Source organism: Ischnura elegans, chromosome 2 (assembly GCF_921293095.1).
Source record: "Ischnura elegans chromosome 2, ioIscEleg1.1, whole genome shotgun sequence".
Classification (NCBI taxonomy): Eukaryota; Metazoa; Arthropoda; class Insecta; order Odonata; family Coenagrionidae; genus Ischnura; species Ischnura elegans.
The window spans coordinates 108892639-108918571 of NC_060247.1; the positions used below are offsets into that span (position 1 = coordinate 108892639).

General features: G+C 37.3%; 2 protein-coding genes across 4 annotated transcripts; one reads left to right on the top strand and one right to left on the bottom strand.

Moving 5' to 3' along the window:
* The first annotated feature begins 7 nt into the window (after positions 1-7).
* Positions 8-21540, top strand: LOC124154329 (UV-stimulated scaffold protein A-like). 3 transcript variants are annotated; one of them, XR_006863877.1, is made up of 14 exons: positions 8-180; positions 401-511; positions 602-821; positions 3496-3616; positions 3696-4145; positions 4327-4455; positions 4546-4659; positions 8695-8876; positions 10880-11148; positions 14228-14414; positions 15964-16101; positions 20865-20998; positions 21103-21281; positions 21449-21540. XR_006863877.1 is itself a non-coding variant. In XM_046527999.1 (13 exons), exons 1-13 carry the CDS (start codon positions 8-10, stop codon positions 21191-21193), a joined length of 2319 nt encoding a protein of 772 aa, XP_046383955.1. In that variant the 3' UTR covers positions 21194-21331. The 3 variants fall into 3 exon arrangements, 2 of the variants coding, with proteins under 2 accessions (XP_046383955.1, XP_046383956.1); XM_046527999.1 differs by lacking the exon at positions 21449-21540 and having other exon boundaries at positions 21103-21331; XM_046528000.1 differs by lacking the exons at positions 15964-16101; positions 20865-20998; positions 21103-21281; positions 21449-21540 and adding an exon at positions 15025-15899.
* Positions 21331-25900, bottom strand: LOC124154330 (ubiquitin-like domain-containing CTD phosphatase 1). The gene is made up of 6 exons (XM_046528001.1): positions 25757-25900; positions 25516-25675; positions 25239-25435; positions 24981-25154; positions 24739-24897; positions 21331-21901 (listed from the first exon to the last, which is right to left on the bottom strand). The coding sequence occupies exons 2-6, from the start codon at positions 25670-25672 to the stop codon at positions 21584-21586; spliced, it is 1005 nt and encodes a 334-aa protein (XP_046383957.1). The 5' UTR covers positions 25673-25675; positions 25757-25900; the 3' UTR covers positions 21331-21583.
* Between the last annotated feature and the right edge of the window lie 33 nt (positions 25901-25933).

Here is a 25933-nt window from a genome sequence, read left to right on the forward strand (position 1 = left end):
AACAACAATGAGTTGCAATACGTCAGTGAAAATGAAACGAGTTGACATCAATCGAAAACAAAAAGCTGTGAAGGATACATCACCCTCTGGCCAAATTAAGTCAATCATCCAAGAGTTGACGCATTCTGGGCAGAAGGAATTGGACGGGAAACTGATATCTTCATTGAGGAATTTCTGCAAGTATGATACCACCAACTATTTTATATACTTATATGTATAACATCCTCATTACAATTGCCATTTCAACCATGCAAGTGATGACTGTGCATTCAAAGGTTATAACTCATTAATATTTATTCCATTGGCAATGAAAAACCTTACTCTTGCTGGCCGGACAAGACTTTTTCGTATTTGTATAGTCTATTCGGTCGAGTGATTCATTAAATACTGAATATTTCAGGCAATCAGAAGACTACGTTCGAAAAAGTTACCAAATGGTCATGCATCAGTTGGAAAAGGATCATGCTGAAGTCCGATATAGTGCTTTCCTGATCATTGATGATTTTTTTAGGTATGTACCTTTTTCTTGTCTTTGAAAATTCACGTGATAGTTGCATCACGGAATGAATTGTCCTCGATTGAGAGATGTTTTCTTTCATAGGAGATCACACGCTTTCCGGGAGCTTCTGCTCAGTGATATGCGGCAGTATATGGAGCTTACTATGGGAATCAATGAAGACAACCCACTTCCTCTTCCAAGCCATGCGGCTAAAAATATGAAAAAGAAGGCCCTGCATGCTGTACACGAGTGGAATCAAAAGTATGGCAGTGCTTACAAAAAACTCAGTTTAGCATACAAGTATTTGAAGAATTGCTTTCAGGTAATTTATTATTTTATGCGTTGAGATGTATTTAAACCTAGCTTTAAAGAATAGTAATGCTCACTAACGTGCATTTTGATGAGGTAAATTCCGTTATTCACCCGAGATTTCTCTCATCATATATATCAATAGTCAAATAAAGTCTAAAAATGGTAACAATTTCTTTGATGTTTGTACTCCTATTTCCCCAGGGATGGTCCTAGAAATGTGTTTTAGAGGCTGATAAATAATTTGTACCATGGGCTTTTCAGGTACCTAGCAGGGTGCTCTATTGTAAGATGATTTGGCTTCTTGATCCCCTCACTTCATCTGGCACTCGCTGACCCATAGCTCACAAAGGAATAGGGTAGTTTCCTTAATCAAAGAGAACGAAATGCATTGATTGCGACTCCTTACCCATCATTAGTGTATTCATAATATACAAATAGGGTAGTTTCCTTCATCGAAGAAAACGAAAGGCATTGATTGTGATTCGTTACTCACCATTAGTGTATTCATAATACACAAATTATTTGGTTTTAGAAATACCGGTTTAGACGAATGGCAAGGGCCAAATTTTATCCTCATTTGAAAAAGGCCAGATTGGCGCCCATGCGATGCCACTCCACGTGACATCACAGGGACCTAGTTTCTACACGAGAGGATAGGAGTTATACATCGTCTGAGGTTACCAATGCATGCAAGAGGCACAGAGCTCAGGGAAACATGACTTAATAATAACCTATTAAAACTGGCTAAGGTCGGAAAGTTTTCTTCGTTTGATAAGGTATTAATAAACCTTTTTTAAGCCAAGCGCTACCAGATAGCATGGTACTCAGCTACCCGCTTGCATCCTGCGTCGTATCAGAGCTCAGAGCCTCTCCCAAGGTCACCTCACAAGGCGGGAGGGGGAACCAGAAATGCGTCACACGGACTTTTTCCCATCATTCCTACTTGCGCGTCGCATTTTCGCGCTCTTGAAAATTTTCACTTTTCATTTAATCGCGAAAAATAGATATCGTCATTTAAAAATCTAAAAGCGTGAAATACGTACTCCAGGAGTAATAATCTTTCGATTTAGGCAATAAAAAAATAATAGGAAACCACCCTATTATTTGGTTTTAGAAATCCCAGTTTAGACGAATGGCAATGGTCAATTTTAACCTCATTTGAAAAAGGCCAGATTGGCGCCAATGCGATTCCACTCCGTGTGACGTCAGAGGGACCTAGTTTCTATACGAGTAGGTAGGAGTTTTACATCGTCTGAGATTACTAATGCATGCATGAGGCACAGAGCTCAGGGAAACATCTCTTAATAATCACACTTTAAAAATACCTAAGTTCGGAAAGTTTCCTTCGTTTGATAGGGTATTAATAATCCTTATTTAAGCCAAGCGCTACCTCCTACCTCCAAGCAGCCTGCATTGTATCAGCACTCAAGCCTCGCCCAAAGGTCACCTCACAAGGCGGCAGGGGGAACCAGAAATACGTCACACGGACTTTTCCCATCATTCCTACTTAGCCGGCGTGTTTTTGTGCGCTTGAAAATTTTCACTTTTTATTTAATCGCAAAAAATAGATATGGTCATTTAAAAATGTGATAGCTTGAAATACATACTCCAGGAGTAATAATCTTTTGATTTAGGCAATAAAAAATAATAGAAAACCACCCTATTCTCCCACACAATTGCACTTTCATTCCTGCATTCCCTATCTTCCTCCCAAAACGTCTTCCACAAATCTTTTCAAAGCTGTCCTCTTTTTTTTACGTGCTCAGCGTGATTACATCTCAATGTAACAAAAAGTATCGCTTTATCTCTTTAGTGATACTCTGTGTCTTCTTCATGATATAGCCCTACTTAGCTCTCTGATTATAGGCTTATAAGATGAATCGAAATTGTACGTTAGAGTGCTGATTATTTGTGGTAGTATGGCACCGTAAAACTTCTGTAAATGGACCCCATTGAAATGCTGTTAGGTGCAATTTGACTGCATAAAATGGCCTAGTGTTTAGTCATCTTCACTCAAAACACATTCCCACTAATGATGAAACTCACATCTCAAGTGTTTCTTTGTATTTTGCCTTCTTCCCTTCAAATATTATTTTGAAACAGAGCCTACTGGGTGTTCCTTCTCCTTATGTTTACTCGTCTATGTCTTAATGTGTGACACATTTACCTTAAGATTGAACCTTAAAGCCGTGTTTACACTGGAGTTTGAAACACGTATGTCAAATAAAAATTGAAAACATCTCAAAAATGCGTATTAGTAGACGAATCATTTCACTGTTGCAAACAGTTTTTCAGTGTTTGAAACAGAAATTTTTGTTTCCACCTGAAGTTGGTAATGATCAAAGGATGTTGCCAACTTTTGTTTGAAATGCTTGTTTCGGTAACTATGTGCCATTGAAACATGAAACAGAAACATTTACCCTGCTATTCCCCCGTGCTTCTACCTCCACTACCACTCCCGTGATGACTCGTCGCCCCATGCTGTCATCAGGGTAGTGATTAAGATCGAAAGTGTTTCAAACATTTTCATGAAACATGGAAATAAAAACCATGAAACAAAAATTTCAAACCTTTGTAAGAAACAACTGTTTCAAACGATTGTTTCAGACAAAAGTTTGAAACATTTTGTTTGAAACTCCGATGTAAAAGTGGCTTAAGAAACAAGTTATATTCAATCATCCCAGGTTGACTTTGGAGAGCTGGTTGTGCAAAATTCTATTGAACACCAAAGGCAGCTAGAGATTGAAAGGAAGAAACAGGAATTTTTGGAAGCTAAATCGAAAAAGATTCTACAAGAGGTTGAAGGTAGTGCATTTTTCCAGTATCCCATTGCAGTTGTTTTTTATCAGCATGTAAAATAACATGTATTTTTTCTTGTCTGTAGAAAATGAAGAAGAGATACGTCAGACTCTGACCTCGATGGAAAACTGTCTTTCTCTATTGCTCCCTCATCCAAAGGATTTCTTTCTTGATACTGACATTGGGAATGATGCTGCACCATCTACTTCAATAAAAAAATCTATTGATGGCAGACCTGGAACCAGCCATGATAATTCAGAAAATACTCCTGAAGAAATGGAAACAAAGGAGATGCCTCACACATCCAGTGTTATCCAATCTGATGAACAGAAAACACACGCAAGTCCAAATCATGCATCACTAGGTGAAACTGAAACTGACCAGCTCGATAATGAGGAATTTATGGAACCAGAAAGTGAGGATGACTCCATGTCATCAAGTTCTGACTCTGAATATGGCTTGGATGGAAATATTAATTTGAGGGAATATGGTGTTCTCAACCCTCACGCCAGTATCACCATTGATTTAAACCCAAGTAAATATGCAATATGCAGTACATTTTTCCTAAAAATTAATTTGTGCAATCATTAATCTATCTATGATATTTTTTTACTCTTTTGAAGTTCATGTATATGGTTGGTTGAACTATTTTTTTAAATCTTACTCTTTGTGAATGAATGCCTCACTTATCTGCAATTAACGTATTTAACTTGCAGAGCCTGCAAACCTTCGAGTAACTGAAGAAAATTCTGTTGTGGCAGAGAATGCGAGAGATTTATTTGTAATTTTAAGTAATAGGCATCTGGTTGATGTAAAGAAGTGGATTCAGATTCTTACTAAGTCAAGTAAGCGTGGAATTTTGGAAATATAATAGAGATTACACATATCTATGTATATACATATTCCATTACATCTCAGGAAATTTATTTTTATAGGCCATGCTGAAAAACTGAAGAGCCTTATTTTTTTGAAAAACTCCATTGAGAGTGTTTTAACAAAGTATCAAGAGCTGAACTTGCCCGCAAAGAAACTAAAAACTGACGATTCAGGTAAGTTTTTTGTTGCTTATTTGAAATGTGTTTCTATTACCAATTCTGAGTTATTCCCACAAAATCATTATAATGTGGAAGACCATAGGAATAATTATTTAAAACAATAATAGCTTTTATTGGCACAACTTTTATTGTTCCGTTTGTATACACCAAGGATACTCTTCTCTGATAATACTATATAATTGCTCTGTTAAATGAAATTCATATATGTATTGTGCAACAAGCCATAAAAAATTTCCTTGCGTTTATTTATTGGATTATTTGAAAATTTGGTTGAGAAGGGAAAAGCTCAGCTCAAAGAGGAGCTTTCTTTGCCCTTTTTTTGTATCCGTGCCATGGATTTTTTGTTCATACAATAATTTTTAGTGAATAGAGAGGAAAAATCTATTTCGAAGACAAAATATATACTGTAATCTCCCAATTCCTTGTTACCTGGGATGTGTGAGTACATACTCGAAAATTTGAGTTTAGTCGAATAGTTGGAACTCGACTCGAGTGTTTCGAGTAGCATTATGAATGTCAAGTCGAGTGAGTAGTACAGTCGATTCTGTTTAATGGGTCTACCGGTTACTTGGGGCAGCCGCTTAATCGGGGCAGATCTTGAAGAGCAGAACACAATAGAGGAATATCCCAGGGTATTCTCCGCTTAATTGGGACAGAATGTCGCTTTATTGGGCCATGAGTCGGTGACATAGACTCTATACTCGCGATGAAATTAATTTTTTTTGTTTTCAGATTACTATTTTTTATATTTTCCTCCTTTGATTAACTCTTATTTTTCACAAATGTTCCTATTCTTGCCCTATTTTGAAAGCTCTTGTTGTTATACTATCCGCAAGAGGATAGGACTTTTCTTTAATAGGACTTAGTGAAAGACATTCATTCAGCGTCGCACGAGTCTGTGAAAAATATTTTTCACTAAATTGTTATAATTCTTAAAAATGATAATAATAAATTAACTAAACTCATTGATTTATTAATCAAAATAATAGTTTGATAAACTTATGTTGCATTATAAACATTCTTTAGTCTTCTTTCTATCATTTTAACGTTTGTTTATGCCCATATATAGGATAGTTCGGCTAATTGGGACAGCCGCTTAATTGGGGCAAAGTGCACAAGTCCCAATATGTCCCAATTAACCGGAATCTACTGTGTTAGTCATAGAGCTGTCGAGACCTGTAAATTCAGAAAACTGCCCACAAGAGATGCCCTCATGAAATCCATGTAATAATAACGTTCTTAAAGTCGATAAGTCATTCTTAATTTTACCTTGGTGTTTACGTGGTATTCTAGCACTATAGTAGTCGACGTCGCTGAATACCTTTTCGTCAGCCATGCCGACAGACCGTCTTCCGACCCGGTGGCGTATGCGGAGTGAACTGCTGCTTCATTCATTCATACTTTCTCATGCAATTCTATTATACCCTACTTTCTTTACTCAAATGCTGAGAGAATACGTAAAAATTGTTAAGAATTCCATGGAAAAATATGTAACTTTTAGGTTTTAGCAGACAAGGCCAGTTTTCCCGGTGTTTGATTTCAAAAGTGGTGCCGTATTTTAGTGTATTTGAGTACTACATATTTCGGGTGTTAATTTTCTTATATTACTTTGTTCCACTAGTGTTCTTGATCTTAGAAAAAAATTTGCTAAGGTTAATGAAAGGAAAATATTTTATGGTCTACAAAACTAAAGCTTAGTTCTTTAGTTTGTTTGCTGCATCCACTTAAATTCCATGAAGATTCAATATCAATTATAATTGCTGATATAATTTTTAATGAAAATTCCCAAGGTTCCCAAATATTGAAATTTTGGCAAGAAAGTGCTTGTCCAGTCGCAAAAATGTGTCGTGAGAGACAATTTTCTGCTCACAGTAAAGCTGTTAACATGTAGACATCAAAACCTGATGCCTGAGAATGTAGAACAATTGTTTTTTCTTGCATGAGAAGTTGAAAGGATCAAATATTAAGTGATTCATTTATGCATATGAATTTTATTACAACTGTGTAAATGCCTTTACTGAGGGTTTGTCTGAGCAGTTAGGGCACATATATTAATTAAAATGTCGACATATCTATTGAGGTAAATTCATTTCAGAAGTGCTTATGGAACTTTTAAGACATTAATTTTCATTTGTCTCTAAACTATGACGTAATTAACATCCATCTAACCTCATTATCTTGTCCTTTTTATATCAGTATAAACATTCAGAATATAAAATTTAGAAGGAGATTGGAAAAATGAGAATATGTTGGAGTATGGATAGTTGTATTAGCTGGTCCAGAAATTACCATACTCAAATCGATACTCGCGAGTAGTTTTCAACTCAACTCGATATCAAAAAGTACTACTTGCACAACCCTACTTGTTAACTAGACATGTAGTTATTTGATTTCATTAACTATAATAATAATAATAATAATGTCGTCCTTATTTCACAAGCGAATTTAGGACTAGATGCATAGTCCTTTCTTACAATTAACTTGTTTGACAATCACATACATCCATGCCATCCATGAATCACGCCTGGGTGGTCAAACCACCCAGGCGGGATTCGAACCCGCGACCTCTAGGTTAGCAGTCGGGGACTTTACCCCGGTGCCACCGAGGCCGACATCTATCAAGGCATCCTTTCTGGTGGGCATTTGTTGGATTTAAAGTATGAGATAGTTTACAATTGTCAGACAATGCTACATACTAGGAAGCAGACATGTGTAGATGGTACCACGGTTCTGAGGCTGAATTTTTTCATACTAGTAAAAAATTTTGAATGCAATTAAACTAAATGAGAAAATCCAATAGAATGAAATATAATAGGAAAGATTCGTTCATTGACGTAAAAATTCTTTTCATGCTGAATGTGTAATAATCAACACAAAAGTGAACTAAAAACCCAAAATGCTATTCATATGCATACCACATAAAAATACAACAACTATTTCAATTAAAAACTAAAAAACTGCTTTAAAAATTATCACTTCAAGTTCAGTCTGGAAGTTTTGATAGTGATAGTTTTTAACACAGCATTTCAAACTCAAACAGCTACAAGATTCAATTTTTTAAATCTAGCCATCCAGTCCTCTATAGTTGCAAGTATTGAAAGAACAGATCTATCCATACCTATCCAGCCCTGTCTAACAATCACCCCACATCACAACCATTTTTCTGTAGAACTATCAGTGGTTGTATAATGCAGGTTTTACTGTGTATAATTTTATTAACACGTGTCTGCCTGTCCCAATATTTTATAAAAGTATAAAATGAAGTTCTTCCATCACTAGGCTCTTTGTGAAAAACATTTTTAAAATCACTCCCTCTTTGTTCTTTGTGAGTATAAATCAAAATTGGGAGTATAGCAGCCTGGTGGGTAGAGAGATTGGGTACTGATCAAAGGGTCCTGGATTCAAATCCCAAGTGAAGCCTTCGGACCCTCCTTAATAAAATCTTCTGGGTGCAAGATGGCCCATGGGAAGAAATTAGCCCCCCTCCCCAAAATATTTGATATTAACACACCTGTGGCTAAATATGGAGTGAGCTCTACCCTCATGCATCCAAACCTTCTGGTTGAATCACTGAGTGCGAGTGTAATCAAAATTACTATATCTAAGGTGATATGATCATCGGGGACATACTGTAATCATTAGTTTATAGCATCAGTGGAGAGTGTTACAATGCAAATGTCAAAAATGAAGTTGAAATGTGATTCTATTTTTTTTTACTTAATTGGCATCATTGGGCCTTTAAAAAAAAACTTTTTGTGTAACATGAAGGAAACTGTGTTTGATTATGCACCTTATGTGCATAAATTCATTCAATAGAGTGCAATCAATTAATTCTGACCTTGGCACTCAATGGTGATCACATTTTTTTGGTCATTTTAATAATAAAAGATTCATTGCTGAGACCTGAGACGTTTTATTTTGTTATCAAGTGTTGAATCTAGCCAAGTTTTCCTTTTATTATTAAGCATACAAATGATTTCATCCAAGCCATGCCAGAAGCACTTTCTTCATACCAATTTTTTGCTGCAGATGATAGTGATTCAGATTTTGAAGAAGTTCAGCCTAAAGAAGACTATGAGGAGAAGGTGATTGAGCCATTGCCATCTACTTCCCAGGGAACTGGCAGTATTTATCCAAAGTCAAGTAAAATTGTCAACAAGGGTGATGTAAAGCCTGAATGGTCTATTATTTCCCCTGAGAATAATCCAGAGGTATGGTATGATTGGTTCTTAGTGACATAATTGGATTTAAAATTTGCCCTTTGAGGATGGGATTACAATTTTTGTCAGGAAACAGGGATAATCTGGCTTTTCTTGCAAATATATGAGAACAATATGAGGTTATAGCATTCATTGTGTAACTTTATTGACCTTAAAGGTAATACAGGCATCCCCCGAGTTACGTAAGAGATGCGTTCCGGCAGACTATGCGTAAGTCGAAATTTACGTAAGTCGAACCTTTGCGTTGGCGCTTCAGAGATTGCTGTATAACAAGTTGTATCGTACAGGAATGAGCGCAACCACATACGCCACCACATCCATCGCTAGAACTGCAAATTTTCACGTTGATTATTGACTTGGGATTTATAAGCGATTTTTCTACAGAAATTAATGAAATTTCCTTCGAGGAATGACAAAAATGGATCACTTTGTTATTTTTAGCACGTAAAAAAAACTATAACTATTCGATATTTTTTCTACCATAGGTTGTACAAGCGAATATATACTTCTTCGCGCTCGCATTCGAAAATTAACGTAATCATTTGAAATACGGTTATCGCTTACGTAAGTACGGATTTACGTAAGTCGAGACATACGTAACTCGGGGGATGCCTGTATAGGTATTCTTGCCATATTTATTCGAAGATGCTTCTCCTTAAACCCCTGAAATGGCCTCATAGTTTTGGGTTTGGAACTCCAGTGATATCAAAGGTTGTTTAAAATCACTGGAGAAAAGTCTCTTCTATGAGGAGTCCAGGGATATACTTGTTTCATGGTGTGAGGAAAAGATGTTTGTAGGCTTCTCTGCCAAGGAAAAGAAGCTCATCATCGCTGCAGTAGAACACTTGTAGGCTTATACACAAATTATTGGGGTTAGCAATCTTGTGGATGCCTCTAAGGCGGTTATTTTTTCATCTAGTCTCCAAGGGACATAGGAGCCTCTCTTGGTTTTGGATGGTAAGAAGTTTTCGACATGCCCAAAGGAGAGTTTAAAGCTTTACTTAACATCTAGTGTGTTAATTAGGCTTATCTAAATTTATAAGAAGACTTCTGACTACCTCTGAGGTTATCAGAAGTTGATAACATGACTCTATGTTAGAGAGTACATATTGCATTTATCTTTGAGTCTTAAGGGGTCCTTTACTAAGTCTTATCAATTCTTCAAGTGGCACAGGAGGATTCTCTGAGTTTTTTAGGTGCATGCCTTTTGAAGGGTTGGAATTTCCTCTGTGACTCTAAGTAGGGTTCTGGCAGGCTTCTTTAAGGGGATAATTGGCTACTTCAGGTGAGAGGGTGCTTGAGATTTCAGAAGTAAGTGAGGCTTGCAAATGGTGCATACTGTGGTTTTCAGTACCTGATTGAACTGTCTTTTGTTGATGTGGTTGTGGTGCTACATTGGTTGTTACATGTAAGCATGCTGTTTTATTCAGGATTTAACTTCATTTTTGTGGTTTGTGGCTAGTTGCAAGTACAAAACGTTTTCAGTTTTGTTAGTTCTTGTATCTTTTCATAGAACTCTGAAAGAAATGGCGAAAAGAAATTAAATTTGCTAATTAATGTTATCAAATTGTTTAATTAATACCTAAAGATTGAAAGGGTATATGTGCATATAATCTTTGGTTGTTATTATAAAGCCACATTGGATTTGCAACTTATATTCAATAAACTTTTATATTGAAAAAGTTGAGATTTTACAATTAATAAGCAGTTCTCTCATTGAAAGCTCATAGTGTGCTAACAGTGTGTCTGAGATAAAAAAGAAGCAAGTTTTACTTTGTATGAATACATTTCTGCCCATTCTTCATTCCTGTTATAAACTTTTACAAAGGGTCTCTTCAGCCCATGCATTGTTTTAGCTGCTGCTCAAATAGAAATTTAAAAATATATACTTAGCTTACTTTTTATCGAATTATGTACCTAGTAATTAACACTTACTGAATTATTTGTATAGAGAATAATGTCGTATAAACAATACTTTTTTATTTTGTCAACAGGATCCAACGTCAGTTCTTTCAACAGTTTCAAAAATGGTGGGTGAAAAAGTGACTAAGGGTAAGAAAACGGCAGATGGTCCATCAGGTGTTAAAGTTGACAAAAACAAAAAATCAGGACCAAATACTAGTGGGGAACATGTGCCTGCAGTAGCCAGCTCTTCGAAGGAGACTAGAAAATCCAAGCTTCTGGCTGCTGCTCCAAAAGTACCTTTTGATCTTGATTTGTACCACTGGGAGAATGAGAAGGTGCCCTCATCGGTCATGATGACGTAAGTCAGCAAATCATGCATCTAATATCTAATCATAACATAGTTAATTGTTGCTATAGGCTAAACATTTCCACCCATAGCCTGCAGAGAAAATCTTTTCATCTCATCCAACTTCAACTAAAATAAATATGTGCAATTTTATCACCAACAGTTTGATTTTTAGATCTTCAAAACTTAGTTTAGTTATGTAGTTTCCTCTTACACAATGGATTCAGGAGTAATAGCAACATAAGGATGCATTTTTAAGGAAAATTCGGCTATGGAAATAATGCATTGTGTCTTTGAATTTTTTATACAAATACAGATTTTGCTGATAGATTTTCACATTCAATGTAATAAATCAGGTTAAGGAGGCATCATTAACTTGAAAATTATCAGTTTAGGTACTATATGAATGACTTACTTTCCACATGCTTGATGTCATTCCCTGTATTTTCCGTTCCATCTTCCTATTGAGCTCGCTCCTCAAATTTTAACACATTCAATGCGGGATTTTCTGCCCGATTTTCATGAACATCGTCAGAATCGGCCAATAAAATAAGAAAGAAAAATGGAGAGAGATTTTCGTGCCATAACTTCCTTTCAAATACTACTATTTAAAAACAGCGCACACGGGTCGAAAGAGGGAAGCTTGCTGAAGGCCATGCACATGATCAGAAGACTCAGAAGTTGATATTAGTCACGTACGGAGGCGGAGAAAGGCCCCCCATCTGACCGGCAGAGAACGTCCATTGACGTGCTCCGTATCTCGGCTTGGACGGGACGATGTCAATTGGCGTGCTCCACGCTGAATGTGCTAAGGAAGTCAGTATAAACTGAAGTTTGTAGCCCTCTTTCACTGTGGCTAATTTTCTGTAGTATGCATCCCTACTTGTTAATGGATTTTTCTAGTTCTCAGCCTAGTCTGTCCACACCCTCATTTTCCTCAAACCTTGAAACTATATTTTAGTTTATTTTTTTTTGGATTTTACAAAGAATTTAAGTCAAGAATAAGCAGCTAATCACCTGGTTACATTTAGTCCTCTACAAATGTGACGTCAAAAATATTTTGTTCACAAAAATGTAATTTTTAAAGGTGACATCTTTAAGCTATTTTTGAATAAAAAAAAATACCTCTAGTGATATTTTTTATTTGAGAAGGCAAACATGCATACCTATATCCATCAAAATCTGAGTGTTTAAAGGTCAATTCCAGTGTCAGGGGTTGAATGACAATGATTTTTAGGATCTTAAAATTCATTATACCGTATAAGCGTGTCTAAGAGGTGCACACGTGTAAGAGGCCCACCCCTATTTTGAGCATCGAAGCTATAAAGAAAAAAAATTTTGCGGAATTTTTTTATCCTTTTGTGCAGTGTTGCAGACGTATGCCTGGAATTTTGACAGTTATCGAAATTTCATCTTTCAATACTAATTGAAAGAGGAAATTTTGATAACTGCGGCGGTAATAGCAGCATAAGAGGGAGTAGAAAGAGTTCTGATCCTCTCTTCGTATATGCCGTTGCTCTACGATGCTAGTCCTACTCACGAACAATTTTGTTTAAAAGCTGTCGCAGGAGTATTGCCACAGAATTGCTGCCTTGGAAAATTTTGAGGCAAAATACGACAGGCACATAGCATGAACCTTCCCAAGAGATTGGACCACAATCGGGGCAATTTCAGCGCCATAGGATAATAACCACGTCGTAGATTTAACGGAACCACCCTCGGCCGTCCATCAGCCAATGCCTCTGCCGTTTTTTTTTCCTTTCCGATACCCCACAGGAAAATAGGAAAATATCAAGTTACAGGGGAACAAATGGAAATGTGTTTCATCCCTACCCCATCTCACCAACTGACCTTTTTTGGTCTGCCAGGTTCAATTCTCCCAGTTTCTGGAGGCCAAATGCTAGGTGAGTCACCTACTGAGCTCGAAGATATCTCAATATCTTTCAGCAATTGAATGACACACACAAGATTCTAAAAAGAATGAGACCTAACGCGACGTATATCTGACAGCATGTGAGTTTTTTAAGCTCTAATTGATTTACACAAAGATTTATCGTTAAAACAAGGCTACTAATATTCAACATTGTCCAAACAGCACAATTTCGGAAGAAACAAGCGTAGCATAAGCGCATTCAAACAAGACGAGACAGACTGGAAACTTCAGGCAATGCAAACTGCGTGTATCACATTGCTGCGCCTTCGCCCCTTCACTTTGAAGGCAAAGACGTCACATGCAAGATCGGACCTCAGAGTAAGGATAGGGCATATATTTCCTCTGAGGATCGGACGTGTTCTTCCCTTGCTCCTTCGCTAATACCCTCGTAGCTTGAAATACGGAGGGGAGGGAGCGTGCTCCTTCCCCTCGACCACTCCTTAGGCGCTCTTCACTTATTAGCATTTCAGATTTCTTCTGTCCACCATTTAGTCCAGCAATGAACACACTCGTTCGAATTTTTTAAACAGCAGGTTTTAACACCAATATATGTAATTTTCAGTCGCAAAAATCCTCATATTCACGTCTGAAGATGATTTTTGAAAAATCAGGTCCTCAGTGTAATGGAAATTACTCGGCAAGACAATGTTGACTAATAATCAGGTATGTCCTTCAAAACTACGCGTTTCTCTACGTTTGATGAGCGATTACTATATGCAGTATAAATGCGGCGGGATGCCCACTCGTGGTAGTAAATTTAGCACGCCCACCGGAGCGAAAAACCCAGCGCGATCTTTTCCATGTTCACCTCTGGGGTACCGACGCAATGTGACGGCGTGATGCTTACAAGAAAAGCAAATAGGAGCATTTTAAAAATACGTTAGTGAGGGAGAAACTCCCCTCCCTGCCGCTTGTTTTTGACCCAGAGTTTCAGATGACTGACTCACGCTGAAAACCAAGGCCACTCAGTTCCCCTTGGACTTGCGACTGAGGAAGGGGAGGGGGGGAAGATAAGAAGTTTGTGTAAGAGGCGCACCCCCATTTTCGGCTGCAATTTCTGGGAAAAAAGGTGCGCCTCTTACACGCGCTTATACGGTACATCACTTAAAATTCTTATTGTATTCCTCCAAGCTAACTAGCAATTAATGCTTATTTCAGTTCACATCCAGATGCTCAAAACATCTGGACTACAGCCGCATTAGATACTGAGGATGCAGAGATTCCCAAAGAGCTGAGTGGGTCAGTACGTGTGATAGAATTCTCTGGAAAGTTCACTCCAGTCAAGTGGACGTGCCGTGCTCCTCTTCCTTCTGGAAAACTTTGCCCTCGTAAAGATCGTGTGAAGGTAAGAAAAAGAAGTGAATAATTGAAGTTGTTTTGTGTACTATTTTTTCAAAGAATGATTCTATAATGAATTTTCAATTTCAACTTTCCTTTAAAAATATCCTACTTTTTGCCAAAGTTTCATTTTGTTGTAGAATAAAAGAAAAGGAATCTTGTGGATCTTTCAAAAATGAATTTATCCGGCCATCTATTCATATTTATCAAATATCAATGTTATGAGTAAATGGATCTTTACCTACATTTTGAAATGATTAGGTAGAACCATATACGCAAGATAAATGAACTTCACTCACTTTTTGGGTCATGTTTATTTCCCTTTATTTCACGTTGCCCAAGTTTGAGCTCCTGGTATTCCCATAGTTTCATTATTTATTTATTTATATTACTTGCAGTTATGATAAAATGAGACTGATTCTATTCCTAATTGTTTGCGTAAAACAAATAATACCACAGAAATTAAAGAAGCTGTAAAGTAAACAGTGCAAACCTCTGCTAACTTGGAAATCAATGACGCAATTGAAAATTTATTGGTACTGTTGTTTATTGTATAATTTAAGAAATACAGGTAAATAGAAAATGTAGGTTTTATACTAATTACATGGTCAACATAGTTTGTTTTTTGTATGCATGTTTTGCTGTGAGTACCGGCAGCCCAGCCATGGGAGGGGGAGAAGGAAAGACCCACGTGGTTGCCACTAAATCTGCAGCAGTCTACAGTTCATGATTTACATGCTGCCATGGTTCTGTGTGTCAAAATGCACATCATGACATCTGTGCACGGCTGCAAGGAACTTTCTCTTTTCTGTTGCTTTGCTTTGTCTAACTCGTTAGTCGAAGGAAACTCAATATCCAGCACACCAAATATAAATATCAATCAGTACTGGATATGCTAGTGATATTGGAATTGAATATTTTAAGTACCTGTATTAAATACATTATACAGCACACAGTAATACTATGTAATTGGTTTTCAAATGAGTCATTTGTTTTTGTAAGTTTGCACAGGATTGCATTGTATACAACTGCTTATTTAAATTTTGCTATATAATCAATTTGTTTTCTGCTAACAGTTTGGAATATATATAGCTTCATTACATAATAATGGCAGATTATGGGAGCGGAAACTATGGGAATTCCAATTGCTCAAAGTTGGACAATGTGAATGGGCAAAGTTGGGCAATGGAATATGGGGCAGAGGTTTTGTTAAAGTATATGATATGTTGTAGAAATAATTAGTCTCTCTAATTTTTCCAAAGACTCCCCAATGTTTTGTGTGTGGCACTAGCATTTTTAGCATTCAGTTGCCTCTATTTCTGGATTTACATGCTATTCTGATGTACATATCCAACTCTCCATCCTAAAACTACTAAAAGTTTCTTATTAATACATTTTTATCTTGCTTGTCTGTTTCTGATACAAATTTTCTGTAGGAGAAAACTCTGTTTGTTTTTATTACCCTATCTTTGATACCATAATTATGTCTAGCAATTTTTTTATTATTTTAGTTTTTCCGTATTTTTAATAATGTGTTTATTTGCTTATTTTCCCAGTGCCCATTTCATGGACCAATTGTTGCCAGAGATGAGCAAGGAAATGTTTGTGAAGTAGATGGAAAGCTACCTAAACTTCCTCCAGAAAAGCCTCAAGTCCCAGATTGGCAAGATCCGGAATTACTCAGGGACATAGAGGTATGTAATTTGCATTACTTTTGGTTGCTCATAATTACTAGGCACTGAGGCCATCTCTTCGGAACCCTTTTGTTGGGCCTTCTGCTTTTTATATTTATTATTTATTTGTAAATATGTAGTCTGGTTGACATATTTTGGTAATTTCATGGCTGATAATTTGTTATGGATAGTGAAAAATATTCTAGGGTCATCAAAAATGAAGGCCACAACAATTTTTTTAATTGGAAAGTTGATAGAATTTGTGGGTTTGTAATGTAATGTTATTGGAGTTAACCTCTGCATTGTGCTGCTACCCGCTGGATATGTATCTTAATGTGACTGATAGTCTTTGCTGGCCCACCTCTTCTCACGCGTAGTATGTATTTTTATCTTTTACCATCCAATATGTGGTAATACCTGGCACTCATTTATACTTCCACTCTGAATGAGCAATACCTGTAATGTCAAGGAACTTAAGCTATACCATAATCTACTTTTTTTGAACCATTTATTCACTTTGCCTTTGTGAGAAAAATGCTTTCCTCCTAAAAAATCTCCATATGTAGGTTGGTTGAGAAGGATGATTATTGATTATCACTAAGAGTGAATTACAGAATGTATGAGGGTACATAATGGTTGCACATATCCCATTTAAAGGTGGTCAGAAGGTTTGAATCAGGTGGGCAGGGTGAGGACTGGGATTGTCATGAAGTACACATGTATTAGTGATGGAGGTTTGGATATTTTACCCAGTGATTTATTTGCAGAAGGTCTTCTAAGGATTCTTCTGGAAGTTGAATTCCTTCGTCAAAATTTTGTGGCCAGATGGCGAGAGCTAAGTACTTCAATGGTTTGCAGACGGAGTATGATAAACCAATGTGAATGTCGATAAATCTTTGTGTGGAAACTGGATGTAGAGACTAAAACAGAATCAACGGCACTTCAATTTGGCTCAGAAAGAAAAGCAGTTGCAGAGTATAGCATTGATAATAACTAGAGATGTGCGAATAGTATCCGCGAATACTCGAATACCTCGAATATTAGAAAGTATTCGATATTCGAGGTTTCGAATAGTTATGCGAAAAGTACCGCCTCGAATACCTCGAATACTTTGAATTACGCGTCATACACTGTCGCACGCACGTCGTTGGTGGTTGACTCGGAAAAATGTAGAGAACTGTAGTCATTTAGTGCTCGCAGCGCCGTTTTACGCAAGTTGACGAATTACATCAAATTCGTGGATTTTAGCGGTGAAAAGAGTTCGACGAGGGGAACCGAAAATGGTCGGGTGAAAAAATCCGAAAATCCCCGATTCCCCCCACCAGGAGAACCTCAGTGCCGTGGGATAGCAACCTTAGGGCATTTCCCACGATCCGCTATCCCCCTCCATTCAGCACTCGCCTCACCCACTCTGAAGCTTTCCTCTTCTCCAAAATCAAACAAAAGGTCCCAGCTCGCGCAGGGATCGCATTACGAAGACCCCTGCTTCGAAAAAAATATCGAGTTACGAGAACAATAAAAACGTGTTTCACGCCCTCCCCCTTTTTCTCACCCACTGACCTTTTTCTGGCTACCTGCTTCGAAGTTACCCATTTCTGGAGGTCAACTGCTGTGTGAGTACCGTGGGATACTTACATTAGCGCATTTCCCAAGATCCGGTATCCCTCTCCATTCAGCACTAGCCCACCCCTCTGAGGCTTTCCTCTTCTTCGAAATAAAAAAAGGTCACAGCTCGCGCAGGGATCATATTACGAAGACCTTAGCTTCAAAAAAATACCGGGTTACACGAGAACAATAGAAACGTGTTTCCGGCCCTCCCTTTCCTCCCCCACTGACCTTTTTTTTCCTACCAGCTTCGAAGTTCTCCATTTCTGTGGAGGTCAACCGCTGCATGAGTCATCTATTAGCGCAAAAGGTGTCTAAGGATAACTTTCGTCAATTGATGTTACACCTTTATTGAATTGAAATATTAGTAATGTGCGCGTAATTTCAAAAAGAATAAGACCAAACACGACGTATTTCTGAGTTTATTAAAGCATTTTACGCAAAGAAATAAATGTCAAAATACGACGGAGACCTAGCATTCTGGCGAAACTCGATATGAGCAGCAAAGCTTCTCGGAAGTTGATGCGGTATTTTTTTCCGAAAACATATATCAAGTTACAATTAATGAGTGGTGCTATAAATCTTTATTTTTACAGTCCCAGACAAAGGGATATTTTCACAGAATATTTGGTTTCTCCCTGATAGCAATTCCAATTCATCTTATCTCGTGAGAACTCCCATAGATGGACTGAAAATAATTAAGAAAATCCGGTGGAAAAGAGCTTGTATTTTGCAAAATGCCTCAGATTGTCAGCTAGCACTTGGCAGCAGAAGTGGGGGTAAAGCGATGTTAGTTGAATTAATTATATGCCCAATTGTTTCCATAAAATTAAAATATTCATTAATCAGCTAAATTCCTGTTCGAATCCTTTAAAGTAAATCAAAATTACTCCCCAAAATCTTGAGTTGCCTGCTGCATAGGCAACCGAGTCAAACATTCCAGCATTCATCATTTAGTATTCGAGGTATTCGAAATTCGAGGTATTCGAATATTCGAGCAATGATTTAATATTCGAATTCGAGAAATCTGCTATTCGACCCATCTCTAATAATAACTATACCAATTATTGGGATGACACTAAGTACATAGGTGTGCTGCTTTCCAAGCTTCCGGTTCACAAAGGAAGGGAGAAATCTGTACACTTCCAAAAATCATCAATGCCAACACAGACTTTCAACACAGAAATAGTACGTGGAAGCTGATTGCAGGGAAGATTATTGGACTCTGTTCTTTCTAGGTCTGTAGGCTTTTATTTGGTGACTTAAATCTGGCCATGCAGTGGGCTTCACAGAGGGTCATAGCAGCAATTATTTGATTGATAATTTTATTGATGTGCTTGGGCTTGAGGAGCACAGCCCAAATTCCACAAGAAATCAGAAAACTGTATTAAGATATATCATCCCTCTATCTTCCTTCAGTTGCTGTTGGAAAGAGCATATTCCCATTTGATCACAAATCGCTTGTTTCCTCTTTCTTAACATTCTCCCCCTACAAGGACACTGAGAGCCTGGACAAAGCTGATTGGCTTGCAATAAACCTTTCACTTTCCCTAATCTCCTGGATGGAAGCTTCTCCAAAGACAGCTCAAAGTTCTTTTATGGCTCTGTTTTTGCAGCTATCGCATATTTTGTCCCTGATTAATGGGTTATGAAGAAGAGGCCCCTTTGGCATTCTCCCAAGACTACTCTGGCTCTCAGAACTAAATTCAGGGCCAACCCATATGCTTGTGGAGCCATGAGTGCTTTCTCGTTTGGCAAGTTTACAAAACTACATTTGTATATTAATGGTATTACCGAAGAAGTCAAGGTAAACTTAAAGCTCTGCAGAAACAGGTGACTTTGTATGCAGTCAAGTGCATGGGTGCAAAGTTAAATACACCAAAGTATGAAGTTCGCCCATCCGGCTTGGTGCTGTAACTGGCTAACACAACTGACCGGCAATCAGGAGATCTGGGTTCGAATCCTGGCTAAGTCAAATATTCTTTCATGGCAAACTTCATACTTTGGTGAATTGAACTCAAAATGTTTGTGGCCTCTCATTAATACCAGGAGATCCCACAGAATCTCTGCCTACCTGTCTTACAATGATTTGAATTTTCTCCCAGTAATTTGCATTCCACTCTGTTTACCTTCCTGCCTTCTGATTTATAAACTCCAACTCCTGTACAACATCCATGGTTGTAGTAAAGAGTTCTAGGCTTTCCAGGTGGATTAGGCGGATGAAGATGCCTTGGCTAAATTCTCGTTGGAGTTGGATCAATTGACCATTACCTGAGAGATCTTCATCACATCCTCGGCCTTTTTTCTATCCATAGTTCAGTTTCCTTAACTTTCAGTATCAGCATGTTTTAATTATGCATTGGGAATGTTGACATCACCACTACTAAATTTATCCAGCATGTATTTTCTAGTTCCTTTGAAATGAAACATTTTCCTTAAAACTGTGGGGAACTCATAGATTTTGTTAAGTAGCTATCAATTAGTTCTTTTGATTTGGTTTATTTAATGTAAATTTGATGATCCAGTTTTAACTCTGATAGTGCATTGGTATTATCCTAACATAAATATCTGAACATTCTCTTGACAGAAAGCTAAAACTTAATGGGTTTTTACTCCAAAATTTTAATATCCTTATAGGCACTAGTAATACACCAGCAATCAGTGTAGCTGGTAGTATACCTGATTGGCAATAGAGAGATCTGGGTTCGCATCCTGGCGAAGCAAAACAATTTCTGAATTTGAATTTCTTTAGTGTAAACAACTTGTCACCCATGCATGTGACTGCCCTCAAAGTTATTCATTTCAAGGCCTTACTTTAAATAATTGCTTATCAGATGCGTAAAATATGTTCACGTATTTTAACTCATTTTCCGTGTTAAATTTTGAAAAATGTTGTTGTTGTGCTGTTTTATAAATGATATAATTACTTACCTCATGCACAAAAAATTGACATGAGAACAGGCACAAAAATGGGGGAGGTGTTTCCATCAAAATAAAAATCGATGGTAGTTCGAAAGTGATATTATTATTGACTCTTATAACGAATTTGTATAAGTTTCTTTGTACAAATGACTTCTCTAAAGTCTTTTTATTGCTTTCATGTCAGGAAAGAGTTTTCATTTGTAATATATATGACAGATGATGTTATACAGTTTGCCATGCTGATTATTTAATTACAGAGACAAACGGGGATTGACCTCACTATTCCTGAGAAAGGGAAGAGAAAGAAGAATCCCAAACATCCCACTTTAACAAATGTAAAAGCTGCACAAAATACAGTGTACAACAGACTCGCTAAAAAGATTTTCAAAAAGTAAGACTTATAGTGATTAAATATGAATCAATCTTTCCAGAATGTAAAGTATGAGAAAAATTGCCCTACATATATTTGATTGAAATGCCTGCTAATTGTTTCAGATCTACAATGAAAAGAGTCACATCCACGCTTGATGCAATTGACCGGAAAAGATTTAGAGATAAATTTGGAGACCAATTCAACTATTCCTAGTACTCTAAAAGATGTGTTTTAATGATAATCGGAAGGTGCTCTTGAAATGAAGTTGTCCAGTACCTTTTTGGAAACAAGGGTAACTGAGGTAGGTTTTATGTAATACCACCATGGAGAATGACATTTTAGTGTCAGTATTCAGAGCAAAATATGTTTTATATTGCATGAGAATGGAATGAGTAAGATTACATTGTCACATGAACCAACAGAAGATGGATTGAATTTCAATGCTGCCTAAAATATAATACTTTGCAGATAAAGTTGACTGTTAAACAGCGACCTGGGAGACGTTTCTGGTCGAGTGCTGATGGATTGGCTGGTATTCCAGAGAGAGGCATAATCTTCATCATATCCAATGTCATTAAGGAAATGTGAGTTCACTTGAGAGCACTAACTTTCTCCACCTCCTCGCTCTCTCTCACGATCCCGCTCTCGAGCCCTTCGACTCTCCCTTGGAGGCTTGTATTTCTCCCAGTGCTTGTGGTTTAAAGATGTGAAGTCATCCAGAAGGGCAATCTCACGGAGATACTTGGCCAGCCTTAGCAGCTCTGTGTCAGCAGATCGATTAAGATGAGCTTGCCGAAAGGGGCGAATTTTGAGGCCAGTTTGTGGATTCATTAGGAAGTTTCTTCTTATGTCATCGAACATAATGGTGTTCTTGCTGGAATACTGACTGAACTTTCCCCATATTACACCAAGCGGCTTCACCTGAATGATCAAAGAAAAGATTTTAGTCACCAACCTAGTGCACAATTGGTGGAAAAAACAATGCAAACGGAATGTTCGTGTCTGGAAATATCAAGTTACAGAAGAAACAGGAAAATTATTCAGAAACACACGGAAACTAAGGTGCCAGTTGTGGTACCTTTTTGGTTTCACTTGCTTTAATGGCTAATCCTTGTTGCTCATGGTAAGGTTTGAGGATAATCTACCTTAAATAAAATACATATAAAGACCTTTTTCATTCAGAATATCATTGTTGTGGATATTATCTGTTGTTATCAAATGAAGCTGAAATTTTGGGGACCTGGATGTTTCCTGAGCCTTTGACCATTTTTTTTTGTTATTATTTATTTCCATCGCCCCGAAAACAGCTCATAAGGCCTTTTACATCGGAGGGTATAACATGAAACAACAACTATCACACACAACCATGCCCTGGATAGGAGCAACCTACCCAGGCGGGACTCGAACCTGCGACCTTCGGTTTGGCAGGCGAGGACTTTACCCTGCCGCCACCGAGGCCGGCCATGATTGCATTTATATTAAAATTTCATTTGTATCAGCCCAATACTGCTAATCGTTCTAGAGGGAAGTTATTTCAAAGGCCACTCTCCAAGGACAGTATGCTGTCCTCATTGAAACAACCTGAAGCCACATATCACAAGAGCAATAGCCAAATCCCAAATCTAGTGCAATTTGCACTGAACGGCCACTTGTCAAGATCCTCATCACTCTCACCTGATGACAAGATGTGATTAAAAAAGGCAGTATTTAATCTGTGCCCTTCATCGATACAGTTCCAAATTTTCATATTTTGAGAAGAAAGGAAAGGACTAGAACCCAATTTGTGAAGAACTGTTATGTGGAAAAGTGTTTTTTAACGACTACATCAACTTTTTTGACTGTGAAAGTTTCTTTTTTGCCAGAAACGAATACTGTGAATGTATAGTACGTTTTGTACCTGAAGATGGATCTGTGAGTTGAAAATAGTGGTGTGTTTTAAAAATAAAGAAGTGGAAAAGTGCTGAAAAGTGAATTCCATTATAGATACCGTCCACTCCATCTCACCAAAATCCGTCAATACTGACTTCAATCCTAAACACTTCAATATATAAATATATTGATGCACAATGCTGTTATCAATCTCTGGGCAAATAAATAAATAAAATATGGTTGTGATGAGATGTACAAGAGGCCACCATAAACTTTTACTACAGTTTGTCATTCAAGGGAATGTCCTTGGTTCCAAATATTATAGCTCTTCCGCCCTTGTCATAACCTTAACACAGGCTTTTTGTAGTGGCTATTAAACAGAAACTACCATTAATGGCTTTCCACTTTAACTATTGATGCTAATGGTGGGCATCAAAGTCATTAGATGATGGCTAATTGATAATGAAAGCTCTATCAAAGTCTTGGAACTAGCCAGAAAATGGATGCATAGCTGTAACAAAAGACCACTATAACCTGCCATTCAGGTGAAAGGAAAGCCAACTGTAAAAATCTCCAGAGTCAGCAAGAGAAAATTGGAGATTATAATGGCTCTTGGAAATCATTTCACTGTCTAGAGGAATCTTAAAAATGCATATTTCCAAAATAGCAAATAACATCTAATATTTGGTGGAAGAGGAACACTGCAAACACATAACAGAGAGATACGTAAGCGTAGGGACATCATTTTCCAATCTGTTTATCACGAACAGAGTATTTGATGCTGTAGCAGTGATTGAAGAAATAATCCATTTTCCTACTTCCATCATAAATCAAAAGTAAACGCAGGGTACACCACCTTGCCCAGGGCAAAACTTGAATGAATGATGCTCAAATTGAAGCTCAAATATGGAACATCAACCACAAAATATGGATGTTGGAATTACCCCTCCCCTTCCACCAATAACACTTTTGTTAATATTTTTTAAGCAAACCTAACCCACAACCGTGAATTCTGAAGAGAGTTATAGAAATAATGAGAATTTCTCGAGAATCCTAGTGGCCTCACAGAAATCCAAGGAAGCATGCATAGAAACTTTTATGCACCAGCATAAATAATGAAAAGAACGCTATGGCAAATGTTCCATTAGGTAACTTGGAGCAGTTGGATGCATTTCATTGATAATTTAAGTGGATGGGCAATAATATCCCAGCATGAATTGCCAGTGGTTTTCCAGCAAGCTTCCTTATATATTAGAAGTACTAGGAATAATAGCTGCGACCCTTCTTTGGCTTAAATTCAAATCTATATATATATATAGATAAATGTTAAATAAAATGCTCCAAAAGCTGTAACAAAACTTGTAATGGCTTTTGGAGCATTTAATAAAACATTTATGTATCTGTCAAGGCCGTAGAGCTAATTACCTCATATTCAATTTACATATATATGCAGCCTAGTGTTCTTTGGGTTAACTCATTTCATGTCCAGAAGATGGATAAGCCAGCCATTAAATCATTGGTGGTGATAGAGACATTATCCCACACATAATTGTGGGAATGATTATAAGATACAACTGATAGTAAGAGAGCAAAATGTTTTGGTACCACTTTAGGTAAAGATATTTGATTGTGAATATCAACAGACCAACTTAAAGTAAGCGCTTTATGGCTTGCGACCTCTTATATAACATTATTAATTACAACGGTTGATGACAAAAGGGCTGATAACTTGTTATCACATAGACAAAAGCTGACGATTGAAACTGCGTGAACAAAAATGTTGATATGACTTACTGATGCAAACACCAATGATTAAGAACATGTTGATCAGCCAAGTTGAGGCTCTCAATGGATATAAATATAATAAGAAGATAAATTAAAGAACTTACGTCAAAAACGCCATATTTTGGGGTGTGTATTGAGATCATTGCCAAACTATCCAAGTGAAACATAATTTTATAATCCGAATGTGAAGAAACTCCTAAAAGTTTCATTTTCTCTTCTATCCATTTCATACTTGTGGCTGACCATATAACTATGTCGTAATCCTGAAAGCAAAATCGCGATTTTTTAATATATAAATAGGAGGAAGTACAAACATCAGTAATCCAAGGACAACATCATATACTACCTCATAGGCAGAGGTTAGGAACTCGTGCAGATACGGCCTCATCAATTCATAACCAGACTCAGCAGAAGATCTATGATCAAATAAAGTGTAGTCAATATCAAGGACAAGAAGCTTTTTTCCCGGCCGGGGTTCATTGATCATTTTTATCTTATACTCTCGAATTCGTCGTTCAATCTGCAGCGGATATAAAAACGTTTATCAAATGGAAGGTAAGTCAATAGCAACATGATCTGGAACTAGAATTATTGTAGTAAGTACCTTGGCCAAGTATTCCTCCCTGTTTTCAATAGCCACCTCATCTTCTTCTATGTCCAAGTCATTCACAACCTCAGGGATGTCATCTGGAGGACTACTTGCATCAGCAATGTCCTCTTCCAATGACCCCATCATCATGATTTTAAACCCGGGCTTGAGTTTTAATAACGATAGTTGACAGTCGTCATCAGGTGCCTTTCCTATAATTAAATGCCAACATTTAACAATTAAGTAACTGCATTAGCTGATGGCGACAAATTGAGGTATCCGTGAGACTTGCCTTTATACTTCAAGTTTAGTAGCTTCTGCCGTTCAGGGCGAACGCCGGTTTCTTTATGAATAGCTTCTTTCAAAGTCAAAACAGAATCTGAATCTGAGAGGCTGCATAGCTCGTACTCTTTCCCGCTCCATTTTACGATGAGCTTCTTCTCCTCCATTGCCTTGTAAAATGAAAATCTGCAATTTACCACAGCATACATTTGTCATCCAATAATAAGAGAAGGTTTGGAAAGTATATGTACCTGATTAGAATTTTAGCACTAAAAATCACAGATGTTCACTGGAAAAAAATACTAAACATTACTACAGAAATCACAGTAACGCTAGAAGTGATCATCCCACGATCAAATCCAAAACACAAACAAGCGGAACAAGTAACTGACGTACGAAATTTGTGTATGTAATTCCATCCGTCATTT

Bases quoted from the DNA above. Each gene is read 5' to 3' on its own strand.
- LOC124154329 (XM_046527999.1), top strand. From the start codon at position 8: ATGAGTTGCAATACGTCAGTGAAAATGAAACGAGTTGACATCAATCGA. The intron at 822-3,495 runs GTAATTTATTAT...CAATCATCCCAG, and splicing joins ATTTGAAGAATTGCTTTCAG to GTTGACTTTGGAGAGCTGGT. The intron at 16,102-20,864 runs GTATGTAATTTG...ATTTAATTACAG, and splicing joins AATTACTCAGGGACATAGAG to AGACAAACGGGGATTGACCT.
- LOC124154330 (XM_046528001.1), bottom strand. From the start codon at position 25,672: ATGGAGGAGAAGAAGCTCATCGTAAAATGGAGCGGGAAAGAGTACGAG. The intron at 25,155-25,238 runs GTACTTACTACA...TATCCGCTGCAG, and splicing joins GGGAGGAATACTTGGCCAAG to ATTGAACGACGAATTCGAGA. The intron at 21,902-24,738 runs GTAAGTTCTTTA...TTGATCATTCAG, and splicing joins CAAAATATGGCGTTTTTGAC to GTGAAGCCGCTTGGTGTAAT.